The sequence below is a fragment of the Tetrao urogallus genome, assembly GCF_951394365.1.
Source record: "Tetrao urogallus genome assembly, chromosome: 19".
Classification (NCBI taxonomy): Eukaryota; Metazoa; Chordata; class Aves; order Galliformes; family Phasianidae; genus Tetrao; species Tetrao urogallus.
This window is the reverse complement of record NC_136832.1, coordinates 8,124,212-8,141,117: the sequence shown is the minus strand read 5'-3', so window position 1 is coordinate 8,141,117 and position 16,906 is coordinate 8,124,212. Positions and strand designations below refer to the sequence as shown.

Below are 16,906 nucleotides of genomic sequence, written 5' to 3'. Positions count from 1 at the left end.
GCTCTGTGCTGCACAAGGCGGATAACACCCCACGCTTACCCAATGTATTAATCATGGGGCGTTAATTGCAAAGCATCCTTCAGATGCAGCCACAAGGGGATGGAGATGGCTCAGATCTGAGGGAGGTTTGTTCCATCAGGGCAGTCTGTGGCTGCCACCATCATCGAGGTGACATTCTGCTGAGTTCACCTCTGTGAGACAGTGAAGCACTGAAGAAAAAGCCAAAGCACTCCTGTTGCATCTTTAGCAGAGTGTATCAGTGAAATTGGACGTGACATTTGGGGGGTAATGCTAGCTGCTGATTCTCTCCCAGTAGCACAGGCAGCAGGGGGGGGAGGCACAGAATAACCACACACCCACCCCATGGAAGCATCCCCTTACCGCAGTGCTGCTCAGTGCTGCCTCGAGCTCTGCAGGGCTGCAGTGTGCGGCTGCCTGCTGTCCTCAGGCTCTCCATGCAGGGATGGCGTTGGGCAGCTGCCCCTCGATCCTGCAGCGCTGGAACTGCCCCACACCTCTGAGCTGCAGGGTCTGTCTGCAGGCTGTGTGGAGGTAACAGTTACTGAGAGAGTTTTTGAGGTCAGGCACGGGTATAAGCATCTGCTGAACTCAAGAACGGTTTATTTCATTTTAGCAAAACTCCCATTTCCCTCATTTTGTTAAACAGAAACAAAAGACCCACAGAAAAGTCACGGCTGCCCATGTACACAGCTGCCCTTCTTGCACCTCAGTATTGTCAGGAAAGCCAGGAACGCTCATTGCCTGCTCTGGGACTGCTCTGCAAGAGATGCCTTTTTCAAAACCAACTTTGCTGTTCCTAAGCTTTATTTATTAGGGTTGCACTGTACATCACATGCCATTGTTGGCACCTGGTTGCACAGTCCGGCTCTGAAACTTGGCAGACGTTTCCAAAATCTCTTTAGAAACCCAACGTAATGATCTCAGTTCCAGTCTGCCTGGGACCGTGCTGAGCATGGCCATGGCCCACCTGAGATCTGTCAGTGTATTTCCATATTTCAGCACGGTTGTCCTGACCACACTCTCAGGTAACTGCCTGACTTTGTTTTTATCCATAACTGTCTGAGCTGAACTGAAAAGATGAGGAAGGAGCAAAGGTGTGAAAATGGGCATTTATTGATCCAGCCCCAGCTTGAAATGCAGGTGGGGGACACATCAGAATGATGACAGATGTTTTCTTTTTGATACAGAAAAAAATGATTGTGGAATTTTATTTTTTTTTTTAATCAGCAATCAGCTTAGGGAAATCTCATTTCATTTTTCTTGTTAATAAGCTTTTCTTTGTTTGTCATGACCCAGAAACAGCTGAAACGATTAGCGCAGCCTCCGCTAGCGCGCCTTGGATGTGGTCTTCAAGCACTGGGAGCAGAGGGGGGTGGGGAGAAAGAAAAGGGGCAAAAGGGATTTCTTACAAAGCAGTTCTAGCATTGGTTGGGCAAAACGCTGAGTAGCGTTTCTGCCTCTTTGTTGCGTTAGCTTTTCAGTCAATGCCACTTTTTCCTTTGGCTGTTGATAAATGTCTGCTTCTGTTTGGGAAGGCTGTGAACATCACTGGGAGTCAACACTTTGTACGAGAAGACACCGCACAACCAACAGTCCCTCTCCTCTAAACACAACCAGCTCTGCAGAGGGCATAAATCATCCCTAAATCACCCCAGTTGCCAGGCGAGGTTCTTTGGATCAACACCACCCAAAGCAATGCAGGAGGAGCCGGCACCTGGCAGCCCCAGGACACAGCACCTCCACCTGCTCCCTGCCTGCTCTGCCTTGGGCCATAAGGCTGCCCAGGGCACTTCATTAAATGAACGTACAGCAAAAGTGCTATGATCTGTTTGACTCCCCGGAGATGTGGAAAGAAACAGAGAGCCACTCCGATAGGCAACCGAATCCAAATAAGGATGAAATCGCATCAGCATTTCGTGGCGGTTTGGAGAATTCCCATCAGTGAGTCATTTGCATCAGCAACAAATCTCCGTCAGCCGCCTCTGCAGACTGCAGAGCAGCCGTGCATGAAATGGGAGCATTTCTTATGGAAAGATGCACCTGTGGGACTGCTCGCATGAATATGAATCGCTGTTTTCACAGCTCTAATGAAACATGTAAACACAAAACCGTGCTGTTGTAAGCAGCCATGGTAAGGTCATGTTCAGGAGCGGTGATTTTGTAATGCTGGATGTTTTGTATTCGTGAATGAGGCTGGCAAACAGTTTTGAGCAGGTGGCTTTGTTTAAATGAACTCTTGAAGGGAATATGCATGCCAACCAATGGCAGGCACACAGCAATATGGCAGCTAGCAGCAGCACAACTCAGATCCAACTCAACTGCTGTTACCATCACGTTTCTAACCTTGCCCTTGGCTACGCTGGTGATGTACACACACGGATTTACCAGTGGTTAAGGAAACACCAGCTGAGCGAGGAGCACTGTGAGTCACCTGCTGGTGTCCCACTGCTCCTCTCCCCAGAACCTCACATCGTCATACAGAGGGGTTCAGACCCAGCCACGGACTGCTGCAGTTGGCTCAGTCCCACCTGCAGGGTGCTGGGCAGAGCTGGGCCATCCCCCCAGCACAGCACCTCCTCCTCCTCTCCCAATGGGAAGATGGGGACGCAGAGGCCGGTCTGCTGCACAGATGTCCTTTTGGGTAATGCCTGTCCAGGTCATATTTAATCTCTGAGGGTTTGGAGGATTTATTCTCAAAGGGAGACCTCTCTGCAGGGGCTGCGTGGCCCTGCTGGGTCTCTGCCATTCTCTATCAGCAGGACAGGGCACGGTCTGACCTGTGGATAGCGATCCCTATGAGCTAATGCATCCCTGCAACCAGGGACATCCCACCTGGAGCAGCCACACACACAGCACTTCCCTACCTAAAAATACCTAATACATCTCAGCAAAGCGTTCTCTGTCTACTGCCATTTACACTAACCATTGAATTAACGTTGGGTGACTAAAAATAGCCCGAGTCCATGCAGTCCTTCCTCCAAACTTCCTGCTTTGAAACACATTTTCCATAATTGCTGTGCTCTGCCTCGAGCTCTGCTTGAGGAAATCGGGCGCCTGTGAGGAGGTGTTGCTGCACACACACACAGGCTGTGGAGCTGCTGCAACCAGATTGTTTCGCCCACTTTTGGAGCAAAGTGAGGGAAAACAATTACTGTAAATGACTTTATAGTATTCAGTTGATTAAATCAGTCTTTAATCCCCTGCAAGAAGGAGATCAGTGCAGATTTAACTAGGTACGCGTAAAGATAATCAATTTATTATTCTGTCAATGCCATATGGTGAAAGAGGGAGGTTTTTACCAGGCTGTGGAGGGAGGTGAGATCTACGTGTTGCTTTTCAGAAACGTTTCTGTTACAAATCCTTTGTTATTACTCAGAAACAGAGCAGAACTGTGCTGTGCGCTCTGTGTGCTCTCTAGGGCTCTGATGTTTTGAGACAGTGCAAAACAGACAGAACGTAGTTAACCTACTTCAAGCATCACCCTCTGCATCAGCTCTCCAGAGGCGTTTTATAGCATCACAGGGATCTTTCTGAGGTGTTCCTCTGTGCTGATGTACCAGTTGGTTGAGGTAGGGGCTCTGCTGAGCTCAGCCAGCTTTGCTGGCTGTAATAATTCAGGAGCACAGTGCTGATGGAGCTCCTGCAGTGCTGGCAGAGCCTGGTCTGTGCTGCCAGGAGATGCAAGCCTCAAGTCCTGCACTGCTGCACTTCTGGCAGCTTCACCTTCAGTGTCATAGAGAGGCAGGTAAGCACACAAGGTGAAATCTGGTGCCCAACACTGCTGCACAGCTGGGAGCCTGCATCAGGGGGAAAACTTGTGTAGGGGAAATCCATCTCTAGGAGACTGAAACCTTCCTATCAATCTTCCAGCCCTCTAAAAATAGGTGGGTCCCTCTTTCAGTATATCTTGTTGTTGTGTCAAAATCTGCCTACTTGGCAATTCTCTGGGTGAGGAGGAAGGAGCAGTCTGGCTCCAGGCTGAATTGGTGCCATTCATTTTAGCTGTGCGTGCGCGTGGTGCATTTAGCAGAGAATAATACATCCAAATTTGTTTACCTTCTAGCAAGGAATCCGTGAGATGGAAAGGCTGGGCTGGATATTGGCTTTTCATGCAATAGGCTCATGTCCACTTCGGAGCCTTTATTCACTGGAAAACCTTTTAAAAAGACAAATGAAAGCATTTAATAAACATGCTCTTTGTCGAAATGAAATGTCTACGCTTTGGCATCAATTCTCTGCCCGTTTATGTGGGAGCACTTCCATATAGCTTTTCTTATCCACCGATTTCTAAGCACATGAGTTAGGCTTCCAGTTCTTAGTGCTGGGAAAGCCAGGCACCAGGAGACGAAGTGACGTGCCCAAAATCAGTGGCAAAACCAGATAATATAACAAGATGGCCATACAGGAGAAGCTATGAAGACCCACCTCCCAGGGGTCCCAGGGGTCCAAGACACAACACTATGATGAAGATTCACAGCTAGGAAAGCCCTGGGCTATGGTACCAAGAGTCTCCCTGTCTCATCTTACTGACATTATTTACCTTCCAACGTGCCGCTCAAGCTCTCCCCAGCACTGGGATGTCTCTGCCTTATCCTGTGGGTGATCCACGGCCACTCTTTGCTCACAGCACTCCCACCAGACAAAGAAGCTGTTTTCTTCTCTCTGTCCAGGTCTGCTGTTCCCTCAGTGCCATCCACAAGGCTAATCCTGCCTGGTCCGTCACATCCCCTGTCTGATGGCACATGTAACTCATCAAGGCCTGGGGCTCCCAGCAGCATCTGTGCAGTCATTGTCCCGTCCTGCTCATCTTTGGGTGCCTCTGGCTCAGGGATGGAAGATTCATTGCAGAGGTCCCAGTTTATCCCTGCTGATATTTTACCAGCAGAATCTTTACCACTGCTTGTTGCACTCAGCCTCTTAGTTGCCATCTCAATCTTTTCTGCGAGCTCCTTGGATAGGTTGTGTATGGCTTTCACTCGGTCCCATTGATTTTCCCATTTATTTCTATATGGAGAAAGGCCAGAAGTTGAGTAGTCTGGTTTTGTATCTTTCTGAGGAGGAGAAAAGCTCAGAGGAGGAGTATCTGGAGCTGGGGGGGAGCAGTCCCTCAAGTCCTGACATTTCAGAGGACTGGGAAGCCAGGATTCAGATGTCAGTAGTGTTGCAGAAGGTAATGCCTCTGTGTTTGTAAGTGATTGAACAGTTTCTAGAAGCTGATTCCTGTTTAAATAGAAAAATGTCAGAAAAAATAAATCAAAATCCCCCCAAAACCCGAATAGAAACATCAGCTTTTTGCACTAAGCAGTATCCCCAGCTTCAAAAAAGAAAAAGAGACAAATTTGTCTATAGATACATTTGTCAAATGACAGATTGAGAGCAGAGCACAAAGTGCTGACGAATAGGGGACGAGTTGGAGTCCTGCCTGGGGCTGACAAGGAATAGCAATGTAAGAGCATAAGAGCAGACTGCAATGTTATCCTGAGTCTGCAGAGCCCTGGTGCCCAGAAGCACTTCAGGATGACAGAAGTGGGCTGTGCATTGCTCAAACACTGCTGATAAAGCTGAGCACACAGAGCTCTGTGACCACTTTGGATTTGGAGCAGTGAGGGAGAGGTGAGATACGACAGGGGACTCGTCCATTGCTCTGGTTTTATAGTTTGCAGCACAACACTATGGAAAGTACACAGAGCTTGGTGGGAATGCTTTCTGGAGTGCAGTCAGTGCTGAGTACCTGTCCCTGGGATCTCGATGCACTGCAGTAGGGGATGCTTTTTCCACCCAGGCCGTGAAACTGTGCTTCAGGGTTTCACCACTGGTTTGTTCCTGAAATGAGAGTGACCATTCCTGTAAGCACTACATAGCTAGGCAACACAAGAGCAGTGGTTGGCTTTTGTTCCACTTAATAATAGGTTCATTTAACCAGAAAAGCACACAAGTCAAACAACAAACCTGCTCCTTTTACTGCAGCAATAGAGATTTCCAGGCTTTTGACCCCAAAGTCACGGGTTCCAGCCTTGCTAATGAGCACAACAGCTCTTGCCAGAATTAAAAGTTAATTGCTCTGTTTTTCCAGATAAAATTTTACCTCCCTAACACTTCAAATCACGTGCATGAAGTGCTTCACCTCCTGCAAGGTGCTGCAGTGATCAGGACTGAAGGGCTTTCAATCCAGCCCTCCTCCATGACTTACTTGCTCAAGTGCGCGCTGAGGACTTCCTTTGGCAGCAGCTGCTCCCCTGATGAGCTCGCACGTCTGCTCAGAGCACTTTCTCTTTCCAAGAGCTTCTCTCTGTTTCCTGTATACTTCTTGCAGTCTCTTATTCCTCATTTCCACCGCCTGCATTACAGACTTCTTCTCTTCCAGCATTTTTTTCTTTCTCTCTTCATTCTTCTGACACATAAACTCCTGAACGACATCACGGCTGTAGGGGTGAGGTTTTCTAAGGTTTACCCTCCTCTTTGGAGGCTGTTTCAGGTTTTCTTTCTCAGACCCTTTCTGCACAGGGGTCCACCTCTGAGGAGATGTGCTTTTCCCGCAGCTTCCAGAGCTGTTGGTCTTGGCTCCAGCTGTTATTGATGCAGCCCTTCTCTTTCCTGCACTAAAGGCAGAGGGAGTCACGTCCTGAGGTCCAGGTGAAGGCAGATGGTGCTGCTGCAGAACCTTTCCTTTCGTGGTATCTCCCAGGAGCCTGCTCTGCCTGTGGACATCGTGGCACTGGCTCTGTAAATGGAGGCTCCTGAGTGTTTGCTTTGCACCTTTGGTTGGTGCACTGCTGGTCCTTCCAGCAGGGCCGTGGTGAGGAGCTGCACAGCTTTGGATTTCAGGGCTTTTCCCCACTGGTTCTTTTCTATTTTCTCTGGAGCTGTTCTCCATTGCTGACACTGCAGTGTTGGGCCCTGTGGAAGATTTGGAAAGAGCAGTGGTGTTATTCCTTTGGTGGTGAGACAGCTCCTGTATCTGTGTGCATCTCACAGCACATCTCCTACCACGGGGCTGAGGACTGCTGTAAAATCCTCAGTGCTGCAGAGAGAAGACAAATCTCTGCTAATTTTGGCAGTGTCCAACTGTACAAATGATGTAGCTAGTGGCCCTTGGACTGTGTATAGAATGTAACATACAAGGGCAATGAAACTCTCTCTTAAACCTCTTACACTTGCTTAGAAAGACCTTGAAGCCATTCATTCCACAAACGGCCAACCACATTTTTGTTTGTGTGCCAGAAACAAGCAGTGTAGCAGAGAGGACAACTGTACCATAGGCATTTCCAGTGCTCTGCTCTTCAGCTCTGCTTCTCAGCTTCGGAAATGCAGGCGGTGGACCAAGCAGCTTCCTGGCTAACATCTGCCCTTCCCTCCATGCAGAAGCACCAGAGAGCTTTGAACCTGAAACAGACATGAGCGTTAGGGAGCATCCTTCTGTGCTGGTGGCTGCAGGTAGCCTGCTGGGATTCTGGTGGACCTGAGAGCTGGAATTCTCTGTAATTACATCAAAATCACTGGAGCAAACAGATTTGTTTTTAAACTGGTGAGAATCAGCAGGATGCAGCGTGGAGAATCAATGAATGATACGGGACAAGGGACCATGTATATATAATGCAAAAATAAATGATGCAGCAAGCAGCACAAACAAATTATTCTTGCCTAATAGGTGGTGTCACATAATAGGCAACATTTATCACCGTTTTACTTCATAATTTCAGATTGCATTCACAGCACGCCAACACTCGCACTGCCATAATTATGTATTTATTGCAAATGCTCCTCAAGCAGAAAGGGACTAAATGGAAAGTTATTTGATATCTGCATGGAAGCTCCCTCCCCCTGCAAATTCTACCCTGCAAAAATATTCAAGCTTCTTTGCAAAGGAAAGATTTTACACTGAAACAGTTACCAGCCTCAGTTCAAAGCTGCGGAACAGTGCTCAGCAGGAGCCATAAAATCAATTGACTGAGTCTGCTTTCCTGGACGCACACATCCATGTCTCTAGCTGTCAGAGCAGAGCACCTCTGAGAGCCATTTCTCAGACAGGAGGCACTCTTGGAGGCTGACTGCTTAGCAGGGCTGTCCTTCCCTGCAGCTGCCAGCTGGGCACATGGCTGCAGCGACAGCGCTGGGCTCGGTGCTGTGGGCACAGCAGGTTCCCACTGGAGCTCACCTCAGCTCTGCAGCCTGGGAGTGCAGCCCGAGGCACAGGGATGATGTTTGCCATCCCTTCTGCAGGGCTGGAGGCATTTCCTACAAATGCATGGAGCCTCCTAGGGGGATTACCCAGCAGATCTGTGAAGTTCTGAAGGCACAAAGCATGGGGGGAACTGACAGAATCTGATGGGCTCGGAGTTTTTAAAGAGCTTGCATTTTTAAAGAAACACCTCACTGTATTACTTTACTTTCTTGTTCAGCAGTGTTAAAATGCAGGAGAGGCGTTTATTTGTTACATCATCATGGTTCATAGAATCATAGAATCCTCAGAGTTGGAAGGGATCTTTAAAAATCCCACTCCCCTGCAATGAACAGGGACATAGAATCACAGAATGGCCTGGATTGAAAAGGACTGCAGTGATCATCTCATTTCAACCCCCTGCTGTGTGCAGGGTCACCAACCAGCAGCCCAGGCTGCCCAGAGCCACATCCAGCCTGGCCTTGAATGCCTGCAGGGATGGGGGCATCCACAGCCTCCTTGGGCAACCTGTGCCAGTGCCTCACCACCCTCTGGGGGAAAAACTTCCTCCTCATATCCAACCTAAACCTCCCCTGTCCCACTTTAAAACCATTCCCCTTGTCCTGTCACCATCCACCCTCACAAACAGCCGCACATGCACAGTTCAATCAAGTTGCCCACTTCCTCCAAATGCCACAGACAAATGCATCTGTAGCTCTAACAACACACGTTGCAATTAACAACCTGCACTGCCCCACAGCCTGCTTCCTCGGAGATCTTCTTTATCTATGCAGCATTTCACAAAAACTCACACCGAAGTTTGAGAACAGTCCGACTTGCTGATGAAATCACTTACAGAAGGAAACCTTTTGATTTAAATATTCCCCAGTGTTGGCTTTTTTTTTTTTCCCTACCTACGAACAGATGAATATTTTATAGCTGCTGTGACTTAATTTTTTGTTAACTACAGCAAATTTATAATTCATCAAATTCCAGAGTACTTTGGCTCTGACCTCCGACCCCTCATTCATCTCCCGTCGCTCTGCCTCAGCTCTTCCACTGACAGAAACTAATAGCCAATAAAGGCACCGTGACACTGGCAGTTACAATGATGAATGTTTCATGTGGCACGGCCTTATTATGACCCACTCTCAGAGGAAGACCGAGCCATTTTTCAAACAATCCATTAAAACAAAAAAAAAGAAAAAGGAGGGAGGAGGAAATTATTATATATTTCATGCATTTTAAGTAGGGCTGTGGCAGCAGAGTGCATGATGCAGCCGTACTCGTCATTTCATCTGCATGGCATGGGATAACTTGGATTTTTTGGCCTCCTGTTTGCCAGCAGTTATACATTTGTCCACTTTGAGCAGCACCCGCGGCGCTTCCACTGTTTGCCCACCCAGTTGGAATGCAGCCATTCCTGCTGCAGAATGATGGCACTAAGGAGGGAGCATCGCTCCGATAGTTCAGATCTGCGTTGGAAACACCCTTCAAAGCAAGGGAACTCCCTTCAAAGCTCCACGAAGGAGCACGTGGGAACCTCACTCCTGCTGCTGTTGTAGGAAGGCTGCATTCCCTGTGTTCTCCCAGCCCCTGTGCTGCAGAATGTGCCTTTTAGAGACACTCTGAGTTCAGCTGGGAGCTCAGTGGCTGACAGACTGTTCTTCCCACCAAGGACATGAAGCTTATTTTCTATTTCTGGTTATTTTTAATCCTGGCAGGCCTGGAATTCAGCTGCCACAGGCAATGGTGTGACAGACGCTTGAAGGTCACTAAGACTGTTCTTAGATGACACCTGTGAGCATCGGTGAGACCAACAGAGAGCCTGGGGGAGGCACGTGGCAGTGACTGCCAAACCTTACCCAAAAGCCAATGACAGAACGGGGCAGCAGGCAGCCCTGCATGACCCCCCAGGGCCTCAGCATGCTTCACCTGCATCCAACCCACAAACAAAGCCCTGCATCCCTGTGCTGCCTCTGATCACCTTCTGCCTCCTTGGACAAATGCTCACTTCTGTCTGTTCCCTCTTCTTTCTTTCTTGCTTTATTTAACCAGGCTCCGTTCCTTGGCTGCGGCTCCCAGGATTTGGCATCATTTTAATAACCAGATCCAGATTTTGGCAGGTGTGCATGCAGGTGTTGTTATCTCTGCTCCATCAATCTGTGTTATCTCCCATGAATTTCATTCTTACCTTCACCTATTGCTGCTCTCCCTGGAGAAGAGGACCTGGGCAAAGGCAAGGGCTGCTTCTGGCTCTGTGTTTGAGTCCCCCGCGCTGAGCCACTCTTTCTTTGGTCTACAACCAAGAGGTAAAAATGGAGACAAGAATTCATGTGAAGCTTAAATTAGAAGTCAGTAAAAGGTTGGATATGTTTAACACTCCCCTGGTAGTTCTCTGACAGTTACATTCAGGGATTTGGTTGAAAACAAAACAAATCTGCCTTCCTGCTGAGCACCCGCCAGAGGCTGAGCAGGGCTCAAAGCACTGCCTGTATCAGCTGGGAGGCAGCACAGCACGAGGCTGTGCTCGCAGAAGTGAGCTCTGCTGAATGCTCCCATCCATCACCAGGAAAAGTGTGATGGAACAGATCTGAGGGAAACACCCCTGGAAGCTGGTGGTGTGTGACAGGGATGGCAGCGCCCAATGAATTAACACTAATGCTATTACAGCAATAAGATTTATTATGGATAGCTTCTCAGCTCCTCTTCCCTAGTCCGGCAGAGCCTCAGTAATCCCACTGCCTGAAGCTTGCTGAGTGGGTGTTACCTGCTTTGGCAGGGGGGTTGGTCTCGATGATCTCTAGAGGTCCCTTCCAACCCCTACAATTCTGTGATTCTGTGTGCAATGGGATGGACTCCTCACAGGACCATGCTGGATCCCATCTCTCCACACAGCACCCTGAGAGCTACACTCACACTAACCCAATGAGACAGCTGCAGGTGAGTGGTACATCAGGCCCAAACTTAGCAGCAAAGCAGGATTAAAATTTTAATTATATCTGCTTTTAGATCCACGCTAGTTCCACTGAATGAACTACTAAATCCTCAGTAATGCCTCTGAGCTACACGATTCCTGCCTTAAGTACCTGTGATGCCTCTCCGCACTGCTGTGCTATTATTTCCCATGTGCTTATGCCACTCATGTTGTGCTTTCTGCCTGGCAAAAAGGCATGGGAGATGGGAAGCTCCATGCAACCAGTTAGGATGGGAGCACAGCCTTCCACGGTCTGAGAATCATCAAAGGTTGGAAAAGAGCTCTAAGCCCTTTAAGTCCCACCACCAACCCATCCCCACCATGCTCACTCAGCTTCTCCTGCAGAGCTTTGCTGCAAAGGCTGTGCTGCCCGGTGCCTTGTGCCACTGACCTCTGGGACACGGAGCAGAAGGGGCAGGCATCCTGCACACCTTTCTCTTCAGGGGTCTGTCCTGAAGCAGCTCTCGAGCATAGGATGCAATCAGGCACTTCTGCTCCTGAGAAGCTGCTTGCTGGTTTCTCTTCTGCTCCTGGATTTTCCTCCTGAGCTGCTCTAACTTCTTCCAGGATGATTTTCTCTGCAGCTCCTCCAGCTTCTGGTCGCTGAGGCTCCTGGCTGATGGCAGGTAGTGCACAGGGAGCAGGACAGCCACAGACACGGGGGCTGAGATCTGACTGCTCCCTGCCAGGGGGCAATGCGTGCGATGAGGGGAGCAGCGATGTTTTCCCTTCTGTACCTCATGACCTCCTGCATCTGCCCACTCTCCAAAATCTTCCCTCAGGCTCTGCGCAATGAGCTGTGACCCATCTGCAGCCCCCATCCTGGCTGGTGCTGTAGGTGGGCATCCCCCAGGGGACAGCGGGGCCATGGGTGGGCTGGGGCTGGCAGCACGACTCCCATGGAAGCTGGGCTGGGACCTGGCAGGGGACAGAGAGGCACAGTTACTCTTTCTTAAAGAAAAGAACAAGCCTGAACAGGCACAGAATCACACAGAATCACACAGAATCACAGGATCACCAAGTCCAACCATCCACCTACCAGTGATATCTCCCCACTAAACCATGACCCTTAACGCAGCGTCTAAACGCGGGGCATTATTACATGGGTGGTAGTTGAGCTCCCAGAACACACTGTGCTGGTGTTGTTGGTTTGTTCATAGGAGCAGCATTTTGTCTGCTACCAGAAATTTGGCAAATAAAGATAAAATTGGGAAGTGCAAAGGGAACTGTGGTCTGACAAGCTGCTATGAGCTTGCAGGGACAAAGGCAGACAGACTAATGCAGGGAGCTGATGGAAGGGCTGCTTCCACTGGCGGAGTGCTCAGCATTTCTGGAGGTGGATGATCTGGTGACATTTTTATTTCTTTAATAATAAATTGTAAGGTGCTAAACAAGTCCTGCACCCTGGAATTTTAAACCCATTTCTGTGTGCCTCTGTCATCCCATCCCCAGGTGCTGCGCACTGAGGTCACTCACCTGCAGGATACAGGAACCTCACTGCTCTTTTTCTCCTTCAGAGCTGTTTCATCTCTATTTCTCTCTCCATCTACAGTGTAACAAAGTTATGTCAATATTAGGAAATTGAAACAGTTCACTTTCCTGGGAGGCTTCTCCCTTTGGACACCTTCTCTCACTCAAACAGCTTCAAAGGAAGAAAAAGGATCCATGTGAAAACCCACAAGCCCCAGCCAAGCTCAGAGTGGATCAGCCCATCATTGAGTTTTTAAGAGTCTTGTGGAATTTGGGTAAACTGCCTGCTTTTTTGTCTTATTTTGTCAACAGGAAAAAGCCTTGGAGACAAAGCACAAGCAGCTTTTGCTTTGCTGCAGCTGGTGGGCAGCAGCACTGCATCGTTTGCCCAGCAAAGTGGGGCTGCTCATGCCCTATGCAGCTCTAGCAGACAGCAGAGAAGGCACCCTTCCCTCAGCCACGATCCCTTCCTCCAGCACCAATGCTCTCCACTCTCCCAGTAACTCAGAACTCACCAAAGCTTTCTCCAAGCCAAAGCTTCCCCCTGGCTGCCTGCGAGTTGGCACAGCTCCGCGTCCGATGACAAAATTTGTTTTCGATCCTTTGTAGCTGTGAAAAGACAGATTTTCTCTTTTGAAAGGAAGCATATGTTTTTGTTCACGGGAGCCTTTTGCTGGCATACAATCCTCTGATTAATTTTGCAGCTCCTGGTTACTGGTAAGCTCTGGCATGCCTGAGCACGTTCCAGGTGGTGCTTCCTGCAGTTGGAAAGAATGCGACCCATGGGGAAGGTAAGAGGTGAAATCACCTTTCTCTCCATTATCTGCACTCTGCCTGTATGGCTGCCTCACAGCTTCACCAGAGATGATTTTAAAAAGCAGCTTAAGCTCCGAGTCACTGCTGCTAACAGTGAATTCAACAGCACAATCCCAGCATCAGTCTGCACTGTGCTGGGATAATGCTATCTGCTCATCCACTCCATGACTGCAGCTGGTTGCACCCGATGGAAATGTTATGGTGTTCCTTACTGAGAGGACAGTAGGACAGGGAGAACTCAGAGGATGTCGCAGCTCAGCGGGTATCAGCTGTTGCTCTGCTCAGGGCTGCACCATAAGCAAGGCAAACCTTTCTTTGTGCTTGCCATCCCTGTGAAAGAGCTCTGGGAAGTTTGGTAAGATGCCTTGCTTTGCTCCTTATCCCCTTCCAGTCACACAGTGGGTGATGGAAGAGGTTGTGCACTCATTGCAAAGCAACAAACCAAACAGCACATTTGCACTGCTTTCAATTACTCTAGGAGAGAACCCTGCAGAGGAGATGCACAGGGATGTGGCAGAGCACTACGTGTGACAGCTAACGTTCCCTGCCCCACACGTACCACTGCTTTGGCTTTCTGAAGACTGTTCCAAGCCTGGGTCACATCTGTGGAAACAAGAGATAAAACACATTTTTTAGCATCCCTTTGCATCTGTCTTCACTACAGACAACTTTACCGTGTGCTCAGCTCTGAGCGGATCGCAGAGCTGGGGGCTGAACTGCTGAACTGCTCCTGGAGCACTGTGTTGGCTGTGTCTGTATGTCATGTTTTCAGTGTGTGCTGAGTGCTGTCGGAGCTGATGCTCTTGAAGCCATGCTAGACCTTGTTCAGCAAAGCCCCCATTGATTTTTGCTGGTAGTTCTTGTCTTTGAGCTGAGGAAACTCCCAGAGCAGCTCTCACTGGTAGAAAGCAGCAGGAAATGGGGAGCTGCACGTTGTTCCAAGAGCTAGAAGCACAGATTTACAACCGTCCAATGCTTGCAAACTGCAAAGCATTGCTCCCTTGTGTGTCCAGACATGCAGATTAAAAGAAAACCTTTCAATAAGCAAGAAATCCTTGGTATGAAATAAAGTTATCCAAGACTGTGACGATGACTGCAGAGAGGAAAGCAGAAGCACATTACCCACGTACCAGCCAGAGGAATGGAGCCTCCGGATGCAGAGCTGCCGTCCATCCCTCAGCTGTGCTACAGTCCTGCTTCCTTGAGATCCACGCCTGCAATAATTGCCCAAAAAGTCATTGCTTTCCTTTGAGGTCTTCATTACACCCGTGTGTATTTTCACTCATCCTGCTTAACACTTACCTTTTGTAGCCTCATCCATGCACGGAACACCGTCCCCTTAGGAGCTGTAGAAATGCACCTAGAGGAGCACATCAGACTGGGATCTGTGGAAGAGCTGGAGCTGCTCTGCAGCACCAAATCCCCGCAGCCGCTTCCAAAGAGAGCTGCGAGAAAGAGCTCAGCACCAAACATCCCATCCTCGGCTGCTTCCCGGAGCTGAACCACACGCGGGCAGCTCCCCGGCACCAGACCCTGCTCTGACAGCGGTGCCAGGCCTGCCTGCCCTGCCCACGAGCTCTGGGAGGCACAGGGCCGTGCTCAGGAGCCCCGCACCCCGCCGCCACCGCCGCACCTTTCTTTGGGCTCTGGGCTCACGGCCACAGCGGCGGAGAGACGGCTGGGAACGATGGGGAAAACAAACAGCAACGAGAGGAGCCCAGAACTGATTTCAGCAGGCAAATTTGTGGAAAGAAGCCAGCAGCTTTCTTGACACAGCCCTGCGGGCTCCCCAGGGCTCTGTGACGGATAAGGTCGGGCTGCGGGTGCGACTGCTTCTTTAGTGTCACTGTTGTTAAGTTGCAGCGCTTGGAATCCGAGGGCAAGCGTTGCGGTCGGCGCTGCTCGCTCCTCACGTTTCAGTTCGTGCAGCAAGCAGCAGAGGGCAAACTCCGACCGCAGAAAGGGGACGAAGAGCTCAGCGTAGGGATGCTGTTGGGGGGGGGGGTTAGGCCAGGACAACCCAGGAGAGCAGCGCTGACACCTGAGCAAAGCCAACCCGGAGCGGGTGGCAGCAGGAACGCCCTTTGCTCCTGCAGTGATCACTCTGCTCTCCCTTCTGTACTCGGCCTTTATGCACAGCATCTTTCAGATGGGCAGCAGTGTCCCTCGCTGCCTGAGCCCCACCATGGCTGTGGCTGCAGATGGCTGTGACCACCCTCACATCTCTCCTCTGTTGGCAATATGCTGTGTGCTGCTGTTGACATTTAGGTTATGTGGAGGGGGTCCTGCAGCTGCGTGCCCCATAGTCACAGTTCCATGGTTACACCCCAAATCACTACAATCAGGTTATAACAGCTAAGACGAGGCTGCTGACTCAGTGCTGCTCCTCAGATGATCCATAGACATTTGTTTCCTGTGTGATTCTTATTTCTCCAAGCTGGGGATTTCCTTCCCACAGTTATCCTCTCCCATAAGCTGACAATGGGCAGCTCCTGGATCTACGTGCTGTTGGTGCAGTGATGGAGGGCACACGGATGTGATAATAAAGACAAGCAAAGGAGGGTAAAATCGTTTCTTGTTCCTCTACAGCAGTAACCATCAATTGCTGCTGTCAGGGGTTGAGTTTCCATCAGTACTCTGAGGAAAGAAGTCGTATCTTTGGGTCCCACCTCACTGCAGAGCAAAGCACGGTAATGTTCTGTTCCATCAGCATGTTGGTTTGTATTGAATGCAACTCTTGTTTCTGGGTAATGTCCTCAATGCCCGTGCTTTATAATCGTGCAGATTTGCTTGAAGCAGCAATGTCGTTTTGTGAGGGTTCGCTATTACTGGAAAGTGCTCAGATGGCGAGGCAAGATACTGACACCACATCCTTTCATCTGCGTGGATCCCTGTGGTCTCTAGAGAAGTTCTCTTGAAGAAGCAGACTTCAGCTGCTTATGTAATGAATGTCACTGCAGTCTGTGCTCAGATATTACCGGCATTTCAGCTTTTCAAGTCTAACCAAACAAGGAATTCCTGAGCTGCAGACTGGAGTCACAAAGCTCCCACTTTGAGCCGTTCCAAACCAATGTTTTGGCCTGATTAGAGGTTGCAGTGCTAGGAATGCAGAGCTTGTCCAACAGGGAGCCACAGCTACTCGGGTGCGCCGATAAGAGCTGTAATTGCAGGGTCCATGGGCAGCCGTCCTGCTGAGTACATGTGTGCAGGGAGAACAGCAATGTGAAACCTTGGCAGCAGGAGGGCAGCTTTCAGCAGAGGTTTGGGAAGCGGGGAAGCTGGCAGTAAATAGGAAAGCCCTGGATCTACTCGGGCTGGGGGCCCTATGTGGGGCAGCAGCACAGGCACTGTGCCGTGCAGTCCTGTGTCTGAGTTTGCTCAGGTCAGGCTGGCATCGCTGCTGGCACTGCTTCTTCTCAGCAAGCTGTTGGAGCTGACAGGAGCCAGGAGAAGACAGATTGCCG

The 16,906-nt window shown here is 49.7% G+C and overlaps 1 protein-coding gene across 1 annotated transcript in view; it reads right to left on the bottom strand.

The window, feature by feature from the left end:
- Positions 1-14,763, bottom strand: part of CCDC187 (coiled-coil domain containing 187) — a gene marked incomplete at both ends in the record, with an annotated part of 32,490 nt that extends 17,727 nt beyond the window's left edge. Inside the window, 12 exons of the mRNA XM_079544714.1 lie at positions 382-542; positions 989-1,090; positions 4,078-4,177; positions 4,562-5,241; positions 5,753-5,844; positions 6,212-6,615; positions 7,276-7,404; positions 11,548-12,074; positions 12,633-12,702; positions 13,142-13,235; positions 14,002-14,045; positions 14,745-14,763. Coding sequence (XP_079400840.1) covers positions 382-542; positions 989-1,090; positions 4,078-4,177; positions 4,562-5,241; positions 5,753-5,844; positions 6,212-6,615; positions 7,276-7,404; positions 11,548-12,074; positions 12,633-12,702; positions 13,142-13,235; positions 14,002-14,045; positions 14,745-14,763 — 2,422 coding nt within the window. The remainder of the gene's footprint in view (positions 1-381; positions 543-988; positions 1,091-4,077; positions 4,178-4,561; positions 5,242-5,752; positions 5,845-6,211; positions 6,616-7,275; positions 7,405-11,547; positions 12,075-12,632; positions 12,703-13,141; positions 13,236-14,001; positions 14,046-14,744) is intronic.
- Positions 14,764-16,906: the final 2,143 nt, after the last annotated feature.